General features: G+C 43.4%; 1 protein-coding gene across 1 annotated transcript in view; it reads left to right on the top strand.

Annotated features, from left to right (window-relative positions):
- The first annotated feature begins 15,672 nt into the window (after window positions 1-15,672).
- Window positions 15,673-19,674, top strand: part of QRICH2 (glutamine rich 2) — a 39,573-nt gene continuing 35,571 nt past the window's right edge. The window contains exons 1-3 of the mRNA XM_063120339.1: window positions 15,673-15,774; window positions 16,354-16,425; window positions 17,707-17,820. Coding sequence (XP_062976409.1) covers window positions 15,673-15,774; window positions 16,354-16,425; window positions 17,707-17,820 — 288 coding nt within the window. The remainder of the gene's footprint in view (window positions 15,775-16,353; window positions 16,426-17,706; window positions 17,821-19,674) is intronic.

Below are 19,674 nucleotides of genomic sequence, written 5' to 3'. Positions count from 1 at the left end.
TACTGACAGGAAGAAGTGAGCACTGCTCTTTAGGGGTGGGCAGCTGGGGGACTTCCTAATGTTTTGGCCTACAACTCCCATAAGCCCCATCTAGCATAGTCAATGGTGAGGGATCCAGAAAGCTGTAGGTCAAAACATCTGGTGACCCACAAGTTGCCTAATAGATAGGGGATAATACAGTAAAGTGCTCTGAGTATTGAAAAGTGCATTTCCTTCAAATAATCACAGGTGCACAACCACGGGTCAGGCAGGGGATTCACACTACTTTTTCCTTCTCCACCCACCCTCCCTGACACACTGAAGCTGTCCTTGTCACACACACACTAGAGCTGGAGAGTGGATTCTGTGAGGGAAAATCCTATGCTGACAAACTTTCTTGTACTGTGGGGTGATATACAACCTATCTGACCCCAGTTCATCAAAGCTACTCATTTTGTCCATAAACATCCCTCAGAACTCCCCCACCCCTTTCAACAATAGTGTTGTTGCACTTTCACTATAACTAGGCTGTGTTGCCTGGGTCAAAAGGAGGATACACAGGATACCATGACATTGTTTATGATGCCTCTCTGGTCTGGATGGTAGGGGCATTCTTCAAACCTGAAATGCAGAGCACATCTACCCCAGAACAAGCAAGGCCTCTGTTCTATTTCAGGTGTTGTGCTGCCATCTGCAGGATGTTTGTTTATCTGATTATCTTCATACTGATGGCTTGCAGATCTTAGAGTCAGGGTACAACCATTGGTTCGTAGAACCTTCTAGTTCAGTGGTTCCTAAACTTTTTTCAGGTAACCGCCCCCTTGGTTCCACAAACTCATGCCCAGTGCCCCCTGCACGCGGCTCCTTTAAATGGGAATCACCCACCGCAGGCTTGCCGAGGGAGGGAAAAGAGAGCAAACGCCTCTGTTTTGCAGCCAGCGTGGCGGGGCACACCAAGCAGGGTATGTCTCTTCATTAGCATTTTGGTGCTTTTGAAACATTTCAATTCACCGTTAAAAGGACTCTTCTTAAATGGTATTAATACATGTGCGGTTTCTTCCCCTATATGGCTTGGGACCAAACTACCTTCTCCCATAAAAATGTCCCTGGGTTTTAAGACCTTCTGGAGAGGCGCTTCAGGGGAAAAAACACCTTGAGCGCCCCCCCTGCCACCTCTTTGCCTCTTAACGCCCCCCTAGGCAATCCCACCACCCCCAAGGGGGTGGTACCGCCCACTTTGGGAACTACTGTTCTAGTTCATAGAAGGTAAACCTCTGCTTGCAGCTCCGTCCTGCGCATTTTCCTCCTTGAAAGTACGTGTACATAAGGAGTGAGAGGTGAAAATCACTTTCAGGCTGCATCGCAATATGCAGTGGTGGTTCTGACCCTTGAGATAATGTCGTCCATCCCCCCATTTTTTTATTGTGACTATTAACAAAACAGAACAAAAATAAATCATGAAAAAGAAAAGAAAAGAAAAACATTACATATATAGGAATATCATTTTTTCCCATCATACTGTTCATTTAAAAAAAAAGATGGGGGAGAGTTTATTACAGGTTTCAAGAAAAGCAGACCACATATCCATGCATTTATCCACTTGCAAGTTGCACCTATATAACACCTGTTCAAATGTTGATAGTGTTGTTAAGTCCTCAATGCATTGCATTATGGGAGGTGACCCTTGAGACAATGTTGATAAAACTCACAATCTTTATGGGGGGCAGAGACCATGTGTAGTTAGGATGCTGGCCAGGGCTGGGAAGCAAATCAGGTTGCCAGTATCTTTGGACCTGGCTCAACTTTTAAGACTTTGAAGGTGTGCATGTGTCTGCTTTTAACCTTATTTCAAATGCAATTAAAACCTTGACTTTGGTCTAGGCTAGGGTGTAGAACCTAAGGCCCAGAGGCCATGTCCCAATCCAGCTGCCTGGGATTCCCCAGCTAGTCATGCCCGGGATTTCCCAGCTAGTCATGCCCTCTTCCCATAGCATCCCCTTTCTCCTGACCACCGGTAGTTTGGTGTTTCCCCTGCTTTTGTGCAGTCATTCCCCTTCCCCATTCTAAAGGGCTGAAATGCTTCTCCTATGGCATAGTTACTGGCCATAAGAGCTTTAAGCTGCAACAGGCTGAAATTTGGGCCCTGTTCCTTCTGCCTTTAGCTCTGCATACCAAGGGAATGTGGCCCCCAACAGCTTCTCTGGAATGGAATTTGGTCCCTGGGCTCAAAGAGGTTTAGCACTTCTGGTCTAAGCCATCTCCTCTCCTTTGGTGTGGATAATGGGGGTAGAAATAGGGAATTGGGATTTAGTTCCATTACCGTATTTCTTCAGTTGTAAGACGCACACTAATTTCAGTACCACCAACAGAAAAAAAGCTTTGATTCTAAGAAATAATAAACGCACCTGCGATTCTAAGATGCACCCCGTTTTTAGAGATGTTTATATGGGGAGAAAAGTGTGTCTTAGAATCAAAGAAATAGGGTAAGTTTAAGATACACTTCAAGGGTGCTTCCTCTTCCTGCTGATGGACAAATCTGTATGTTTGGAAACAAATGGAGCAGCCAGGTTGGACACAACCATGTCTTATGGTTCAATGTGATAAATGCTTTGGAAACTGTGTTAGACTGATTTTCTTGCTCTTTGATTAATAGAATTGCCACTAAGATGAACACAGAATCACAGAATAGTAGAATTGGAAGGGGCCTATAAGGTCAGTGAGTCCAACCCCTTTGCTTAGTGCAAGAATCCATGGACAGTTCCATTCCAGTGAAAAAATGATACTGGGGTGGGGGCAGCAGAATAGGAAAAGGAAGTAAAGGTCAGTGGTTTCTCTTTTTTGGGTCACTCACAAATACAAGAGTATAACCAGTATATTGCTGCCCATAATTTTTGGATGCCCTACTCTTATTACACAATAAATGGGGCCTGAAATTTCCTACCCAGTTTGGAAAAGAGGACAAACTGCTTATATGTCTACCCTCTTTCTTGATATTTCCCAGAGAAAGCTGTATAACCACATGCTTCTTGTTCCGTTTGCATCTTAGCTCCAAGAGTATCACAGTAGCTATCTGTGCAGTGCACTTTTAAAAGTGGTCCCTGAGCACTTTACAGACTATATATAGAACATCATTTCACCTCTGCTGCAATGCAGTCAGGGCAGAAATGGAACACAGCTATCTAGCTGAACACTTTGGAGAGGCAGAGAATACTGCAAAGAGATTCTTTTGATCGGAAGGTAGAGCATGATTTTGGAGATGTCATCAAATTCATCCAAGATTTCTTGAATTTATTAAACAAATCCTTAGCATTCATTACATAAGTTAAGATCTATGGGAATTACTGTCCTTGATGTACATCTACTGACTATATACTAGTGTACAGTTACCAGCCTTCATCATCACAGGATCAGGACATCTAATCATAAATCAGAAATTCTGTGCAGAACCTGACATTTCTTTTCCAGTATCAAGGTGCTGACCCTCATGAAAATATGGACTATATACAATTCAAGGATACTTACACTTTTAATAAACAACCATAGTGGTACTCTGAACTGATTTGGTGCTATAGGAAAGTTCAGGTTCATTAGTCAATATGCAGTGTATACATGGTCAGTCTTGCAAAGTTATCCCACATTTTTTTCTGGAAGAGCTAAGAAATGTGCAGACTGATCCTATGCACATTTATTCATAATTAATCCCAACTAGGTTCAGTGATGGGTTACTCCTGAGTAAGTGGGCAGAGGAACTTTAGCATTAATGACAGGAAAAGCTTTGCTGGCTAAATAAGTCAGGCTGCTGTTAAAAGAAGAGAGTAAAAGTCCAGACAAAAGATAGAAAAGATGTGTCAACTCTACCCATGACATACAAAACTGTAGGACTGGATGGAAATCAATCATCAGCTAATCCTGCAGCACCATTACAGGATCTTGCAAACTCAAACATTTGTAACATATTGATCTATATAATGGAGATGGAAACAATGGGAAAATATGAGCTTGAACTCTGTTTAAAAATCACAAATCTCACCTTTCACTACTTAAAGATGAATGGATGTGGAGCCATTTGCCCAAGTTCAAATGAAAGTGACTATTTTAATGTGAGTGATTTATTAAATTTTATATTTGGGCCTTTTTTCATTGTGGGATTATCAGATAATTCAATATGGTTTGGGATAATCTGTTCTGGGTGACCATATACCAAGGAGAACAGGACTCTTAGAACTTTTGCAGAGGCAGCTTTTCTCACCCTGGTGTGATAACTCACCTCCTGAATTCTTCCTGGTGTACAACTATTGAAAGGACAAGAGCCCCACCCCCCTCTCCTTCAGACCAAATGCCTGCATCATCCACTTTGACCCTCAATGAACACTAATAGTCCGTGGGCAATACATAGATGATAAATTCCTGAAGAGAGATTTTTGTTCACACTTCACCAACCCCTCTCATCAGAGCTATTTCTGAGAAAGAAGGAGTTAATCCCAAACCCACGATCTCTAGGGGAAAGCATTTTCTTCTTGAACCAAATTGTTCAGCACTAAAGCAGTCAACAGTTTAGAAGTCAGTCACACATTTCTCGTTCGTATTTTCTAGCTCCACTTTAAATCTTAAAAATGACCCTTGCTTTATCGTTCTCATGGACATTTTTTCTAATTTCCAACTAAATTATTCAGAAAGCGCCTACGTATATTTCTCTTGCGCCCCTTTTCTCAATATGCTCCTCCTCCAGTTATTTCTAGAGTACTGCTCCATTGAGCAGGCCTTCCTCTTTTTTTGTGAACCGCCCAGAGAGCTTTGGCTATTGGGCAGTATAGAAATGTAATAAATAAATAAAATGCTGACAATAATGATGGTGGGGAATCTATCCTGGATGGGACACAGGAGCTTGCAACAAATGCTGAACAGAAGGAACTAAATACCACTTTTCTGTCTTAGTAGTTGTGAAAGAAGTAAATTTTGATCATGCAATCAAGATGTCAGACAAAAATGGTAAGGCAGACATATAATATTAAAACAATACTGCAACCAGAAGCCAGTGTGGTGTTGTGTTCTTCACTAACATGGTACCCTCCAGATGTTCTGGACTATAACCTCCATCATCCATAATCCTTGGCCATGCTTGCTGGGGCTGATGGAAGTTGTAGTCAAAACATCAGAGGGCATCACATTGAGGAAGGTGGGGTCAAGTGTTGGACTAGTAAGACCCCAAGTTTAAATCTCTATTCAGTAACCTGGGGGTCATCTTGACGATGGCTCTTTGGTGCTGCGAGCTCCCAAATCCCCGCATTTGAGCTCCTTCGCTTTATCCCCATGTGAAGGAATGAGAGCGGGGGGGTGGGGGGTTTGCTTGTGATGTGAGGAGGAATGCCTGTGCACCGGACGCCCGCACCTCCTCGGGTCCCAGGTTTTTTAAAACCTTTTCTTTGTTTTGCTCCTTTTTTTGGCTTCTCCCCATGCTAGAGAAGTGCAAAGGTGGGCTAGCGGCCATTCAGCTCGCTGGCCCTCCCCTCCACCCATCCCAGTTGGGCAACCAATCAGGGCTTGCCATCAGCTGGGGCACACCTCCGACGTAGCTCTGAAGCAAAGCGACAGATGCTGTCATCGCCTCGCTGCAAGAGAAAAAAGTCATGGTAAGTCCCCAACTTTTTAAACCAGAGCTTTGGGGGTTTGCCCCTTGATAGCTTCGCAATGGCAGCTGCTTCATGTAGGTGACCTGCTGCCATTGCAGATCCACCCTGGGGCAAACCCCTCGTCAAGACAGGCCCCTGGACCTAGTGATTTAAAAAGTAATAATGTAAAAACACCCTCAAAAAGTAGGTTCAGGCATTGGTTTCTACCCTATATATTCCACAATTAAAGATGAGGCAATTGCAGAGAAGCTGAATGAAATCATATTTTCATATGATTGGGTTGGTCAAATAATGATATTACACTTATATGGATTTTGGTGTTTTTCTTATGCCCAACACAACTACCTATGCTTTTTATGTGACATATTGATTAGTTCCTGTGACATCGCAACATATGAGACTCTCTCTCTCTCTCACTCTCACACACACACTTCTGCCATTTGGGAGCTCTTTTTAGAGGAGATACACTTATGATGTAAATTAGAATACAGACCCTAGCACACCCTTCCCCAACCTGGTATCCTTCAGATGTGTTGAACTATAACTCCTGGGGGATTCTGGGAGCATACTCCAACACATCTGGAGGGCATCAGGTTAGAGAAGGCTGCCTATCAAAACAAATGTAAGTTGACAATACCTTAAGCAGAAAAAGAATGCGAGGACGGTATTGATAAAAAAAATCACAATCAACGACAGACATTTCTTTAAATACATTGGAAGTAGGAAACTAGCCAGGGAGGGAGGTGGTTGGATTGTAAGATGCTCTTTCTGTCCTCACCAGGTAGAAGAAAGCATTCCCTGCCCAGGGAAGAGGCAGGGAGGCAGGTTTGTGGGAGGCACCAGGCTACATGTAGCCAGTAGGTTTTACCAGGCCCTCTTCCCCTACTCCTGCCGCCTTACCCACGCGCCCTCAAAATCTGCTCCAGAGCATCTGTGGGAGAGGAGAGGAGAGGAAAGTCCACATGTGGGCCACTCTTTCCTTAGGCCAGAAGCAGTTGGGTGTTGCCCTCAACTACTTCCTGTCTTCTCCCAGGAATAGGGTGACCACCATATGGAACAGAGGACAGGGCTCCTGTATCTTTAACAGTTGTATAGAAAGGGGAATTTCATCAGGTGTCATTTGTATGCATAGAGCACCTGGTGATATTCCCTCTTCATCCCAACAATTAAGGCATTTGGTGGCCCTGTCCTCTTTTGTATCTGGTCACTCTAGTATAGCTCCTGCAGCTTTCTGTTGTGATAAAGAGGGAAATTCACTAGGTGCTGCATGCATACAAATGATGACACCTGCTGAAATTCCCTCTTCTATACAACTGTTAAAGACACAGGAGCCCTGTCCTTTTCATATGGTCACCCTATCAAGGCCAAATCCAGCAGCTTTCATATTGTTATATCCAGGCACTTATTAAGCCCTGCTGGAAGCAAGAGGCTTGTCTAGAGAACCTCATGGGGTGACTTCCTGGCATATATGGAAACAAGTCTATTACTAGGGAGCTTATAGATTTTGATAGGATTCCGTTTCCCAGGAAGAGATGTGTTCTGTAATGCGTCAGTCAGTACCAATGAAAAGAAGCCCCCTTGAGGGTTTTCTATGATGGAAAACCAGTATATATTTTAAATATAAATGGATTTACAATGCAGTTCTATTCATGTTTACTCAGAAGTCCGATTGAGTTCAATGGGGCTTACTTCCAGGTAAGTAGGTATGGGGTTGCAGCTCTCTCTGTAAGCGTGAATACTTTCTAAAAAGCACAATGGAAGAAAATTATAGTCAATTATTTTGATTTAATATTTATTTTAAAAATGTGTAAACTTCCGAAAAAAGGAATTTACCAAAACGGGGTGCAATTCCATTAGTATCTTTGCAGAGCCATCAGTATGTTGATTGCGTCTGAATTTTGTTTTATACTTTTTTGAATCTGTTGCTCAGAAACGATTGCTATTTCTACGGAAGGAAAACGGCGTGTGATAGGTGAACCTCTCTATACATTAAAGTGGATCACACCCATCCCACGCACGGCACGCGCGCATCAGAATTCTGGATCTTACTCGGTTCCATCGTCTTCCCGGTTCTCTCTTCTTTTCCCCAGGGCCAGGGGAGGCACTATTTCTCGTGGCGCAGCAAATTGTGGCTCCGAACGCGGGAGGTGTTGCATTCGCCGCCTAGCAACCACAAACGCCGAAATGTATCAATCAAGCGGCCCGTGATGTAAACAAAAGCACATGGGCAGCTGTAGCGACGAATCCTGGAGCGGGGAGGGTTGTGCGGTAACCAATGGCATGTCAGGATTCGCACTCGAGCTCGATTGTGACGGTGGAGAGATGGCTCCCTTCGGAACGCGGCAGAAAGGCGCTTGCTCACTTGCGTGTCGGTCTTCTTCGACGGGGGTATGGGGCAGCCGCCTCTCCGCGAGAGGAAAGGAGCGAGCTCACGATTGCTTAGGTCGACAGGAGCCCTTTAAACAAGGGCCGATCGTTTGGAAAGATAAGGGCAGGAAATGGAGCAAAATAAAATAAAATTAAAATAATCTGGAGGAACTGCTATTCAGTGAAATCTTTATGATGTGAACCTGCTCGCTTTTAGGGCTGGCTTTTATGCTCCAAAGGGGTGTTTTTGGGTGAACGAGGAAAAGCTTATATTTGTGGAACTATATTTTCTGAGAGTTACTATATGAGCTATATATCTCTTAAAAGCAGATTTCATTTATTTTTTGAATAAGACAAGCGTTTGCTACATAGTGAGGAAATTGTTCTGAAAGGGGTGCAGAAATGTCTGTCAAAGTCAGCTTGTATGAGTTGGCAGACCTCTCCATTGGGACTCCGGAGATTGGCGTGGTCAATTTTAATGCCCTCCATACTCTCCTCCATGCCATCCTGAGACATCTCAACATTCAGGATATCAAAGCCGAGGTCAAGATGGACAGGGGCCCACCGCCCAAGCCAGAAGTGCTGGCTGCTGCTGTTGGGGATTTACTAGCCCAGGAGGCATTGCGGAAAGTGAAGGAGGACAAGGGAGAAGGAGGCCTGTTGGGCGAAGATGCAGATTCTAGACTTGCTGACTTGGAAAAGAAACTGTTTCTGTTGGACACTGATCTCCATGGGATGGAAGATAAAGTCAATGGGGTGCAAGACCAGGTTCAGGGGGTGCAAGACCAGGTTCAGGGGGTGCAAGACCAGGTTCAGGGGGTGCAAGACCAGGTTCAGGGGGTGCAAGACCAGGTTCAGGGAGTGCAAGACAAAATGAAAGGGGTGAAGAAACAGCTCAAAGGGGTGGAACAGCAAATCTTTGGCCTGGACAGGCTGCCTTCTGGAACTGACTTGTTGGAAAAGGCCAAGAGCGGTTCTGGCACTGCTGTGGCTGACATGTGGCAAATGATGCAGATGCAGAAGAAGGTGGAAGCCAATGAGAACGGTGTCAACCAGGTATGTGAACTTCAAAATCAGTAGTTGGAGTTTCAGCAATGTGCAATTTGTTATAGAACTTTGCCAAGATTAGATGGAGTGTTTGTTGTAGTTGTTGTTACTCTTTTACATTAAAATTGTTGCCATCCATTTGCATTTTAATCTAGTTTTTGAGGGATGCATGGTGGCATAGGGAGAGGCCTTTAAGAAAAGGCCTCTCACTGTGTTTCAGAACTTATATCACGGGCAGGCAACTTGTGGCCCTCTAGGTTTTTTGGCCTACCCACTCCCATTAGCTCTAGGCAGCATAGCCAATGATGAGGAATCAGGTGTAGGCCAAAACATCTGGAAGGCAACAAGTTGCCCACCCCTGCCATATATGATTATTCCTCATGGGCACTTCCAGATCACCTCTGAGATATAATACAGTAATCAAACTAATTGTTATCAGAATAGAGTGCTTTAATAGAAAAAACAAAACCTAGAGCAGGTCACTGAACGTGGCGGTGAATCTTGCCTCCCCAACTTTCTGATACAGCATCCCTTCATGGTTGATATTCACTTCATAGCAAGAGTATATTCCCTTGTTAGCAACTGTGGATTGAAACACTAGTGGATTTGTTTCCCATCCTCCTGTAGCACTCTTAGTTTGCTTTTTCAGTCCCTGGGAAAACACGCACAATGTGCCATTGGAGAATCTCACAGTGACATCACATCTCTAGATACCCAAATGGAAGAAGCTGTGCTGATCTCGCTGTGGTCCTCTTTCTGCTAGGCAAGCAGGTGAGAAGCCAATATGGACTTGTTGACACTGACTTAACACAGCCATTGTATCCAGTCCTGACACCAAAGCCTTCTAACTTGCCTCTCACCTTCACTCCCCTGCCTGTAAATGAAAACATTAATGGCCAGCCACACATGGTTGTTGTGAAGATGAGTAAAATAAGTTTTATAATGTATATTCAAAATGATCGTGATGATAGGAATCATCACCTGAGCTAGGAACTGTTTGGGAGGAACCCAAGAAGCCAGAAGCCATTGTACCCATCCAGTGAGAATCCAGTGATACTAGGGCAGGACTGTATTTGAATACCAGGTATCAGAGAAAAAGTTGTTTCACCTAGTGCTTATTACAGGCTTGTCTTGTATGAATTTTGCATCAGTTGCTTTAAAGGCAAGAGGTAGATCAAGTCCTCATTCCTATTACCCATTCAATTAGCAGATGAGTAGGTGATGGAAGCCCAGATCACCTGTGTTTCTCTGATTTGAACTCAAAAAGGAAGTGTTTGTTTTCAACTTGCTTAAGAGGCAATTATGCCTTTCTTTCATTCTCCTCTGTAAGTGATCTGGCTAGACATTCCTAACATCAGCACTCTTTCTGGTTCTACCATTCTGCATTTATTTAAATTCTGCAGACTATGATTCTAGAACTTTTGTGGAAGCCTTGGAAAGACTTGAATCCTTACTTGTTTCTCCCTTGGAGATTATACCTCCTGGAATAATGAGCATACATAAACAGTTTCCCCTGTGGAATGACTTAGCAAAATTCACATCGGAATTTAGAACAAGATGAACTTTTAATATTGTGAATTAGCTGAAAATTGTCCATGCTTTGCTCTGAAGATGTATTAAGGTTTGAAAGGAGAAAGCAATATGGCTATAGTTAATTTAACAAAAAACAACATAGAGTCTTTCTGGCACCTTAAAGACAAATGTATTAGGGCATAAGCTTTTGTAGTCTAGCGTCCACATCATCAGATACATGAAATGTCATCCTGAGTTGCATGTATATATGCATTCATGTACATCTGTATGTGTGCACACATACACACATTTGGGATGAGTGGGTAGTAAATGGTACTGTCAGAGGGAAATGAAATGAAAACAGTTTAGTCAGTGACAATTACAGTATGAGCAGTGGATGTTCACAAAACAATTGATAAAAGTGTCAACAATATATGAAAAGCTCCCCTGTTACTTGAGATATATTCTTGGCATCTTTATCATTAGATTCATTGACTGGTGGCACTTCAGAAGTCCTATCTGTCTTTAAGTTTCCACAAGACACTCTGTTGTGCTTGCTGCAACAGCCTAACACGGTGTGCCCTCTGGAAATTGTTAATTTCACATTCATTGAAACTCAGTGGTGCAGAATTTACTCAGTCTATTCTATATCTCCTTTAGATCCAGTTCAACATGATATTATTGAAACTGTACTCTTATTTATTTTATTATGGTGTTTTGAACACTTCCCAGGTCATTTGACTAAATTAAATTTATGGTAATTGACTTGTATTAATATTTCCTCAAAGCTTTGAACTAATTTATAAATGTGTTACATTTACCTATTATCCATAAATTGTTACATCTGACTTGCAGAATGATTTAAAAAAATAAAACGCCTTTACCTGGAGTCTTGTGTTAATAAGCTTATCAATGCCAGGATATCTGTGTTTTCACCAACAACTATTTTGTGTGTGGCTATGTTAATAACATAATTATCATTGGCTGTACTTCCTGCATTTCATTGCCCTCTGATGCCACTGTTTATTTCATAAGGATCAATCCCAGGATAGTTGACAGCAGTACAAAGGAACAAGCACAGGGCTGAAACATTAAAACAAACCAAAAATAAAATAGATTTTTTAAAAAGCCAAAAGAACATTTCTTAAACTATCAAGGTGAATAAAAAGGGTTTTGCCTGGCATGTAAAAGTTAACATTGGTGCCACATGAGCCCCCTAAGGGATTCTATGGGCTTCTCCACACCAGACTTTTTATCCTGCAGTTTTACTGGGGCTTCTGCTTCCAGGTTCTTTGTGGGATTAAAATTGGCCCTTTAAGCACACTTCCCCTGGTGTGTTTTTCCTTCTGGGGAGTTCCTTTATCTGCAAGTTCTATATGTTTCATTATACAGCCACTAGCTAGTGCTATGGTTATAGCACAATTCCATCATTACATGTTGAGATTCAATTGGATTCATTTTTTTAATAGCTCAGCATCCCCGTCACAAATAAAGCTGTGGAAATAGTTATAAAGCATGGGAGACGCTGTGGAGGGTGACAAACTCATGCAAGGGGCCTACAAACTTCTGTGAGTAACCAATCTCAATTGCAGGATAAAATTTTGCCCAATGAAGAGAAGCCCTCGACTGGGTCACCACAGCCAAAAACCCCACCATTCTGTGGTCGATATCCATGTCACTCCTGATGGAGGAGGCACTTGGAGAAGGGCATTGTCAGATGGCCTTAGAGTACAGGCAGGTTGATAAAGGAGTAGATGCTCCTTTGGGATGTTAATAGGCTGGATTGTCCTCTTTTAAACTAATTAAGCTAAGAGGGGAATCCTATGCATACTAGACAGACAAAAGTCCTACAACTTCCAGCATTCCCCATCCAGCAAACATGCACAGGATTGTACCTTAAGTTGTTTAGGGGAGTTTTTAATTGAACAGCATACTTACTGATGACAAACTTGTGATTTAAATTTGATTTATCGCTTCATTTCTGTACAAATTACCAAAATTAGAATGAAAATTGATTCATTTTCCCTCTATTTGACTTAACACGGGCCCGCAAGAGTACAAACTGAGTTTGAACAGGCATGCCGGCAGCTGGTTATTCAGATTTGACCCCTACATTTGAAAAACCGTTTGTGCTAGCTCTGTTGTTTCTTGTATGACTCCTTAAAGCCCTTGGTAGCTGGGAAGTGATTGTTTTGCTGGCGTTCTGGGAAATCCATAGAATTTCTTAGTTACATCAGGTAGGAGTTGATCCGCCTAAGTTAAAGGAGCATTAGGACTGGCTAAAGTGGAAAACTGGATAGATGTTGGTAATATTGTGCCCCCAGCCCGCCCCCTGCCTTCTTTCCCTTTATTAGAGCTGGTGGCCCAAAGAGAGCTGAACTGGTGAACTGTGAGGTATGCCAAGAATGGCTCCCAGCAGAGATAAGCTTTGCAAAAGGCATCTGCTGGAACAGTTGCAATACCTTACATTCCTTAAGAAGTTTCCATTAGTTGTAGCGAGCCCTGCCTTGCATGGATGCACTGGTGAACTGGGCAGGTGCTTGTGCTGAGATTCCAGCATGGCACCCTGAATGGGTAGGAGGGAGTTCCCTTGATATGTGTTTACAGGGCCGACCCTGCCATTAGGCAGAGCAAGGCAGCTTCCCCCCACTCGCAGCTGTTCTTTTTTAGCTTCTCCAGCTGCCTCCCTTTCTTGGTGGGCAGACCCCTGTGAACCACACAATGTGCCCGGCACCTCCTAAGCGTGTGTGATGCCCTCAGGCACAGTGGCAGATGCTTTCCTCTTGCCAGGGCTGAAGTAAATTCCAACTGCCGTTCCAGTCAGCTTTTCTGTGTGGAATGGGGAGGAGGGCATATTATCCTTCACTTCAAGCAGCTTTACGTCTTGGTCCGGCCCTGCCTGTTGTTAAGTAGCCATCTCCTGATCCACCTCACAGGGTTGTTGTTGTGAGGATAAAATGGAGAAGAGGAGGATTATGTATGCCGCCTTGGGTTCCTTGCAGGAAAAAAGGCGGGATATAAATGCAATAATAAATAAATAGAAGGATGTCAGAATCAGTCTTTCACTTAGCTGTATCTAGTCATTGTCGTGTTCATGCCTGTTTGCTCTGGCATTCACATGTGCTGGCAAGCTGACACGAAACACTCACATTAGTGAGACATCTTTTATTGAGGAAATCACACGGTAGACAAGCTTAATGATTACAGAGTTTCCTTAAAGCTGAACGATGGTTAGAAAGCTTTAGGCTCGGAGAGGGTGGGGTGAATAGGGTACGCCAATAACAGCTTTGAGCTTCTCCAGATGCCACATATGCTGGTGCCTCAAAGGGACATGGCCAAGCTCCTAAAACAAAGTCCTAGGAAAGGTTGCTCTGAGCCACCAGAGCCAGGGAGAGAGATCCGTCATGCACTTGTCAATCTCAGCCTACCACTACTGATCTGACCCTGTTACCACAACTTCAGGAAAGGTTAAGCCTCAGGCCCAGGAGTCCCATCTTTCTGCTAAGGATTGGGAATGCCCTGCCACCTAAGTCTGGGCATGAACACAGAATCCACAGCATATGCAAGTTTAAGTCTATGAAAAGCCTCACTGCTTTTCATGGCACAGTTCTTAGAAATCCAAAGTCCAGATAGCAACGCACCCATGTGCAGAGTGCTTTCAAAGTCCCAAGCAGAGATGGAATCCAAAGCAGAAAGGTCAGGCATTGCGTCGAGAGATGAAACCTAGCAAAGCTTTTTCAGCTTTGCACCAGCATTTAAGGCCTATTCAAAGCTACTTGACATACAGGTCCTCTGACCTGTAAGCCATGCTCACGGGCCAAGAGGGCGGGATGTTACAACCAACTTCCAAGAGTGGCCCCCACCTTTTCCAAAACACTCTGAAGTTCCCAGAGAACCAGCAGCTTCAAGGCCGAGAGAAAGGAGTGAACAAGCTACTCCCATGGGAACTTCTTACAGAGATAAGCTTGCAAAGAACACCTGACATTCTCAAACAATTTCCTAATAAATCTAACCACTATGTACAAGGTCGGCCTTGTACCTACACCTGACAGTCATCTCCTGTGTAGTATGCCTAGGACAGTCGTGGAATTAATTAATATTGTTGTAGTAGGAGAAGGCGTGTGTGTGTTTGTAGGGCAGCCTCTCCCAACCTTGTGCTTAGATGTTGTGGACATCAACTCCTATCAACCCCCAGGCAGCATGGCCAACATCCAAGAAGGCCAGGAGAGCTGTAAACTGTAGTCTAAAATACCTGGGGGACACCAGGTTGGGAAAGACCAGTGTAGAGTTTTGGACATGAGATTGTGTGAACTGGTTAAAATCCTTGCTTGTGTGAAGAATGAGGCAACTGTGGGCAAGTCACCATCCTTAACCTTACACGCATCTACTCAGAAGTAAATCCTACTGAGTTCAATGGGACTTACTCCCAGGTAAGCAGGAATGGGATTGCAGCCTGAGTCTTGGTTCCCAGTTTGTAAGGTGAATGTAACAATGACCTCCTTCGCAAGTGGGCAAACAAAATACATACTGAAAACGTTCTTTGCTAAGGGGAAAGCTATAGTAAAAAATACTTGTACATATTGAAAAGTACTTCCAATTCTGGGGTGGGTGGGTTTGATGACGGGGCAGAATCCGTTCAAAACAGCCTGTGGGTTAATGAGTGGAGAATGCTCATGGCCCCCAGCCTCCATCAAAAGCCTGAGAGGGCAAGTCTGCACTTGATTTCTCAGTGAGGTACCTGGTGCTCTGATTTTTAACTAACTCCAGGGTGAGAAGTGCACTGAAGAGGGAGATGGGAAACAATTGTTTAACCTTTTAGATCAGCCGTCTCCAAGTTGATGCCTTCCAGATGTGTTAGACTAAAACTCCCAGCATCCCCTAGCCAGCAAAGACCCCCTCCTATAGGGCAGTTCCTGCTTTCACAGCTGCATTGCAGTAAAGTGGGCGGATGGGAGAGTTGTGAGATGTGATCATGGGGTTCACAGGGCATCTCTGTTTTGTACTGGCCCTCAGAGACATTAGAAAAGCAAATGGCTTCTGTAAACTGGGAATCATCTTTAAGCCAATATTTAGATGAGTCCATAAATTAATACCCTCATTAATCTCTCTCTCTCTCTCTCTCCTTCCTTTGTAGGCCATGTCTGTGCTGCAGGATCTATTGGATGAGGCCAGCAACATGAAGTCGGCCACAACCAACTTGGTGGATGACGTACAAAAAATCAAGGATCACTTAGCCATGGTAAACTACTCCATGCCTCTTGTTTCTCTACATTTAACTGCTTCCCATTGAGTTCACCTAACCCGTGAGAGGTTGCTGGCCTTTTTGTTTTAAAAGATACGGTTGTTTTGCTTTTTACTTTGTTCTTATATTTCATCTATATCATATCCCTCTTGGTTTCTATACAATAGAATTAATTGATTTGAGTGTGTGTGTTTTCTCTTAGACAACACGCTAAGACATGGTTAGGCCGCTAACTCTTTTCCAACAAATGATTAGTGAGTGTGTTTAAACCGTGGTTATGTAGCCACTATAGTTAGGAATGATTCACATGACACACTAAGCCACACTTTAGCTCAAAATGTTTAATCACCATGACTTAGTGCATCATCTGAACAGGAGCACAGTGCCTTTTTATGGTATATTTTTGAGTACAAATCAACGAGCAGCTTGGTCTGATCCAGTGTGACTCTTTTAATGTTCTTGTGGATTCTGAAAGTGTGTGAAAACAGACTCACCTTAACCACACAGAATCTGTTTGCACTCACATCTTATCCCTGAGCAGACTGACATAATCCTAATTTGTCCTTCATTTCGCAGATAGATCCCTGTGGGTTTGACGATCGGCTACGGACTTGCTTAAGTGACCAGCTGAGTTTGGATCATGATGTGGTATGTTTCCGCACTGCTCCTCTGCAGAAGAACAATCTGTGTGCCAATCGCAAACAACTCCACTCTCCCCTTTGACTAACCGTTAAGGCACATCAGCACAGTGCTTTTGTGGGGGAACAGGATCACATACATGATCTCATCCAAGTGTCACTGTTGACATGCACCAGCACCGTCCATCCACACCGGTCAGTACAAACTAGCTTGGAGCATTGTGGAGGAAGCCAGCCATTCACCGGCACCCATTTTGTTTATTTTTTGCACTCCTGGCTTTTTGCTGATCCATCAGATAGGTCGCTTAGGAAGCTGGTGTGCAGTTGCGCCTTCAGTGGGTTGTTCAAACAGTGCCCACCAGTGCCTCTCATGGAGGATAAGGCTATTGGTGGCTACCAGTCTTGTTTGCCACTGTGGGAATGGAATGCCGGACCAGTGCGGCCTTTGGTCTGTTTCAGCGTGGCTCTTCTTATGTTCTTATGACCCAACCCATGTGTGGCTTGCGAGATACTGCATAGAACAAGTTCATTTGGTTCCCCCACACAGAGCCTTTCCACACTGGGCCTAAAATAACATGGATGTCTCCTGCTTCAATGTACTTTCCAAATATTCTACAGAAAATTTCTGAACTCCCTCAGAGTCTAGGCTGAAGAATGAATAAAGGTGAAGAAAAATGAAGAATTACACCAGTCTTAAAATCTCTTCACTGGCTACCAATTAGTTTCTGGGTGAAATATAAAGTGTTGGTTATCACCTTTAAAGCCCTACATGGTTTGGGTTCAGGCTACCTGCAGGATCGCCTTTTCCCATACAATCCACCCCACACACTCAGGTCCTCTGGGAAGAATCTACTTCAGTCAACAAAAACTAGGTTGACAACTGTTACCCAGAGGACCTTCTCTTTTGCTGCTCCCAGACTGTGGAATGGCTTGCCGGAGGAGACTCATCAACTTAACAGTCTACCAGAATTTAAGAAAGCTATTAAGACTGATCTCTTCCAGCAAGTCTATCCAGTGTAATTTTAGGATGTTTTAAAATGATTTTAGGATGTTTTAACAATGTATATTATGTTTTAATTCAGTTTTATGTATTTTATATTTACTGTTGTTCCCTGCCTCGATCAGAATGGAGAGGCGGGTAAGAAATAAATTTATTTGTATTATTATTATTATTATTATTATTATTATTATTATTATTATTATGAATGAATAAGAGTGAGTGCAATGGTTTCATTGGCACTTTGTAAGGAGAAGAAGTGGTAACCTTCTGTTGTATTTTGTTTCTCCCCAGAAAGACTTAGAAAAGAGACTAAGCCTATTTCCTTCTCCGGAAGAAATGAACAATATGGTACGGTGGGAAGTCCTTGAGGATGTCCTTGTAAAAGGCAAGAGAAGCCCAAGTCCTGTGAGTAGGATTCTTTAAACAAAATGAAGATTGCTAGAGAAAAAGCTTTGCATATAGTAGTTTAATTTATATGCTGCTTTTCTACAGTGCACCGTGCCCAAAGTGGTTCACAATAAATATCAACTTATTAAAAAATCCGTCACTTTTGGGGAAAGGATTTAACAAAACTTATGACATATTTTATTATTTCTTTTTATTTATTTATTTGGTATTTTCTTGAGGATTGATGGACATCTAAAGGACTGCCCATCTCGCTATGAATGAAACCACTTTTTCTTCTAATGCTCCCAAACTATGGAATGGGTTCCCTCAAGAACTACAATTGACCCCTACTCTCTTGACATTTAGAAAGGATGTAAAAAGGCACCTTTTGAATTTAAAATGTGTAGTTTTTAATCTTTTAAGATTTTTGTTTTTAATGTTCTTGGGTAGTGTCCAGTGGTGACCGTCCACGTGCAATTCTGTTATGAGTCACATAAGGGAGCTCCGCCAACGTGCCCCCTTCCAGAAATGAGCATTTTCACTTGTTTTGAGACTTGTGTCATACCTTACCTAGAGGAAGATTCATCTGACAAGGAAGAGGAGGGGAAGAGCCAACACAGCGGGCCCCAGCCAGAGCTAGGCAGGGAGCTGGACGTTTCGGCCGACAGCACTCCCCTGGGACCACTGGAAGAGCATCCTGGCACCTCTAGTGCCATTCCTGGACTCCCCCAAATGCAGGAGGCAGAACTGGAGATAATTCATCCCTCTGAATGACGTAGGATCAAACATGAGCAGCAGAGAGGCAATAAGAGGCCACAGCATGCGGCCTCCCTTAAGACCACTACGCTGACCTAATTAGCCAGCTGTGTGATTAACGGCCAGCTGTAAATCAGTACAGCCAGGGCTGACTTTCTGCTGCTTGCGTTTGATCCTACAGGTAAATCTGCAGGTAGAACATTATGTCTGACAAGCATAAAGGCTCCACGGGCATGTGCATTGTTTCAAACAAACAAGTACCATAATGAGATAGAATTCCATTAGCCATGGGGGAAACGAGTTCTATGCACCAGAGGATATGCTGTAGATTTTGTCTTTCAGTATCATATCGTCTTTGTTAATACCCTTTTGCTCCCAGTACAGCTCTCAGACACCCATTTAGCATCAGCATAAGCATCATTAATGTTTTCCTTTCCATAGAATCACAGTATAGCTAGTGCCCCATGAGGCTAGTTAGGGTAAAATCTATGCGCTCGTTAAGTACCCACAAAGCCAGCTTTTGGATATACAGCCAGCCATCTACAAAATAATTAACTGTTGTAAGGTGGTACGATAGTTTCATCACTTTGGGTCACCTGTGCAGGTACAAACACAGATATGAAAACCATCACTGTATTCTTAGAATTGGCTGTAGATTGGCTTCCCAGTCTTTATTGATTAGTTTGGGGACAGGGCCTTTGCTGCCCTTTTGTGGCCCGTGGCATTCACCCCAATGGCCTCTTAGCTCTGGGCTGTTTCATAACGCATCACAGAATTCACTAAACAGCAAACTGAAATGTCCAGGATCCCTGCTAGAGGTTCAGTGGCAGGACTCATACAAAACCTGCCTGGTAACCAGTAACGTCAGCCTTGTATTGAAGCACTAGCCTGGTAGCCGTTAGCAACCAGGAAGTGCATCAAGGTCACTGTAGGGAACATAAGAACAGCCATGCGGAATCAGACTAAGGGTCCATCTAGTCCAGTATTCTGTTCTCACAGTAGCCAACCAGCTGCCCTAATGGGAAACCTGCAGGCAAGATACAAGCATAATAGCACCCTCCTGTTTGTCTCCCCCAGCAACTAGGATACATAGGCATACTGTCTCCGAAACGGGTC

This window comes from Elgaria multicarinata, chromosome 3, assembly GCF_023053635.1.
Source record: "Elgaria multicarinata webbii isolate HBS135686 ecotype San Diego chromosome 3, rElgMul1.1.pri, whole genome shotgun sequence".
Lineage (NCBI taxonomy): Eukaryota > Metazoa > Chordata > Lepidosauria > Squamata > Anguidae > Elgaria > Elgaria multicarinata.
Note: the sequence above shows the minus strand (reverse complement) of the source record. Positions and strands in the feature narration are given on the sequence as shown.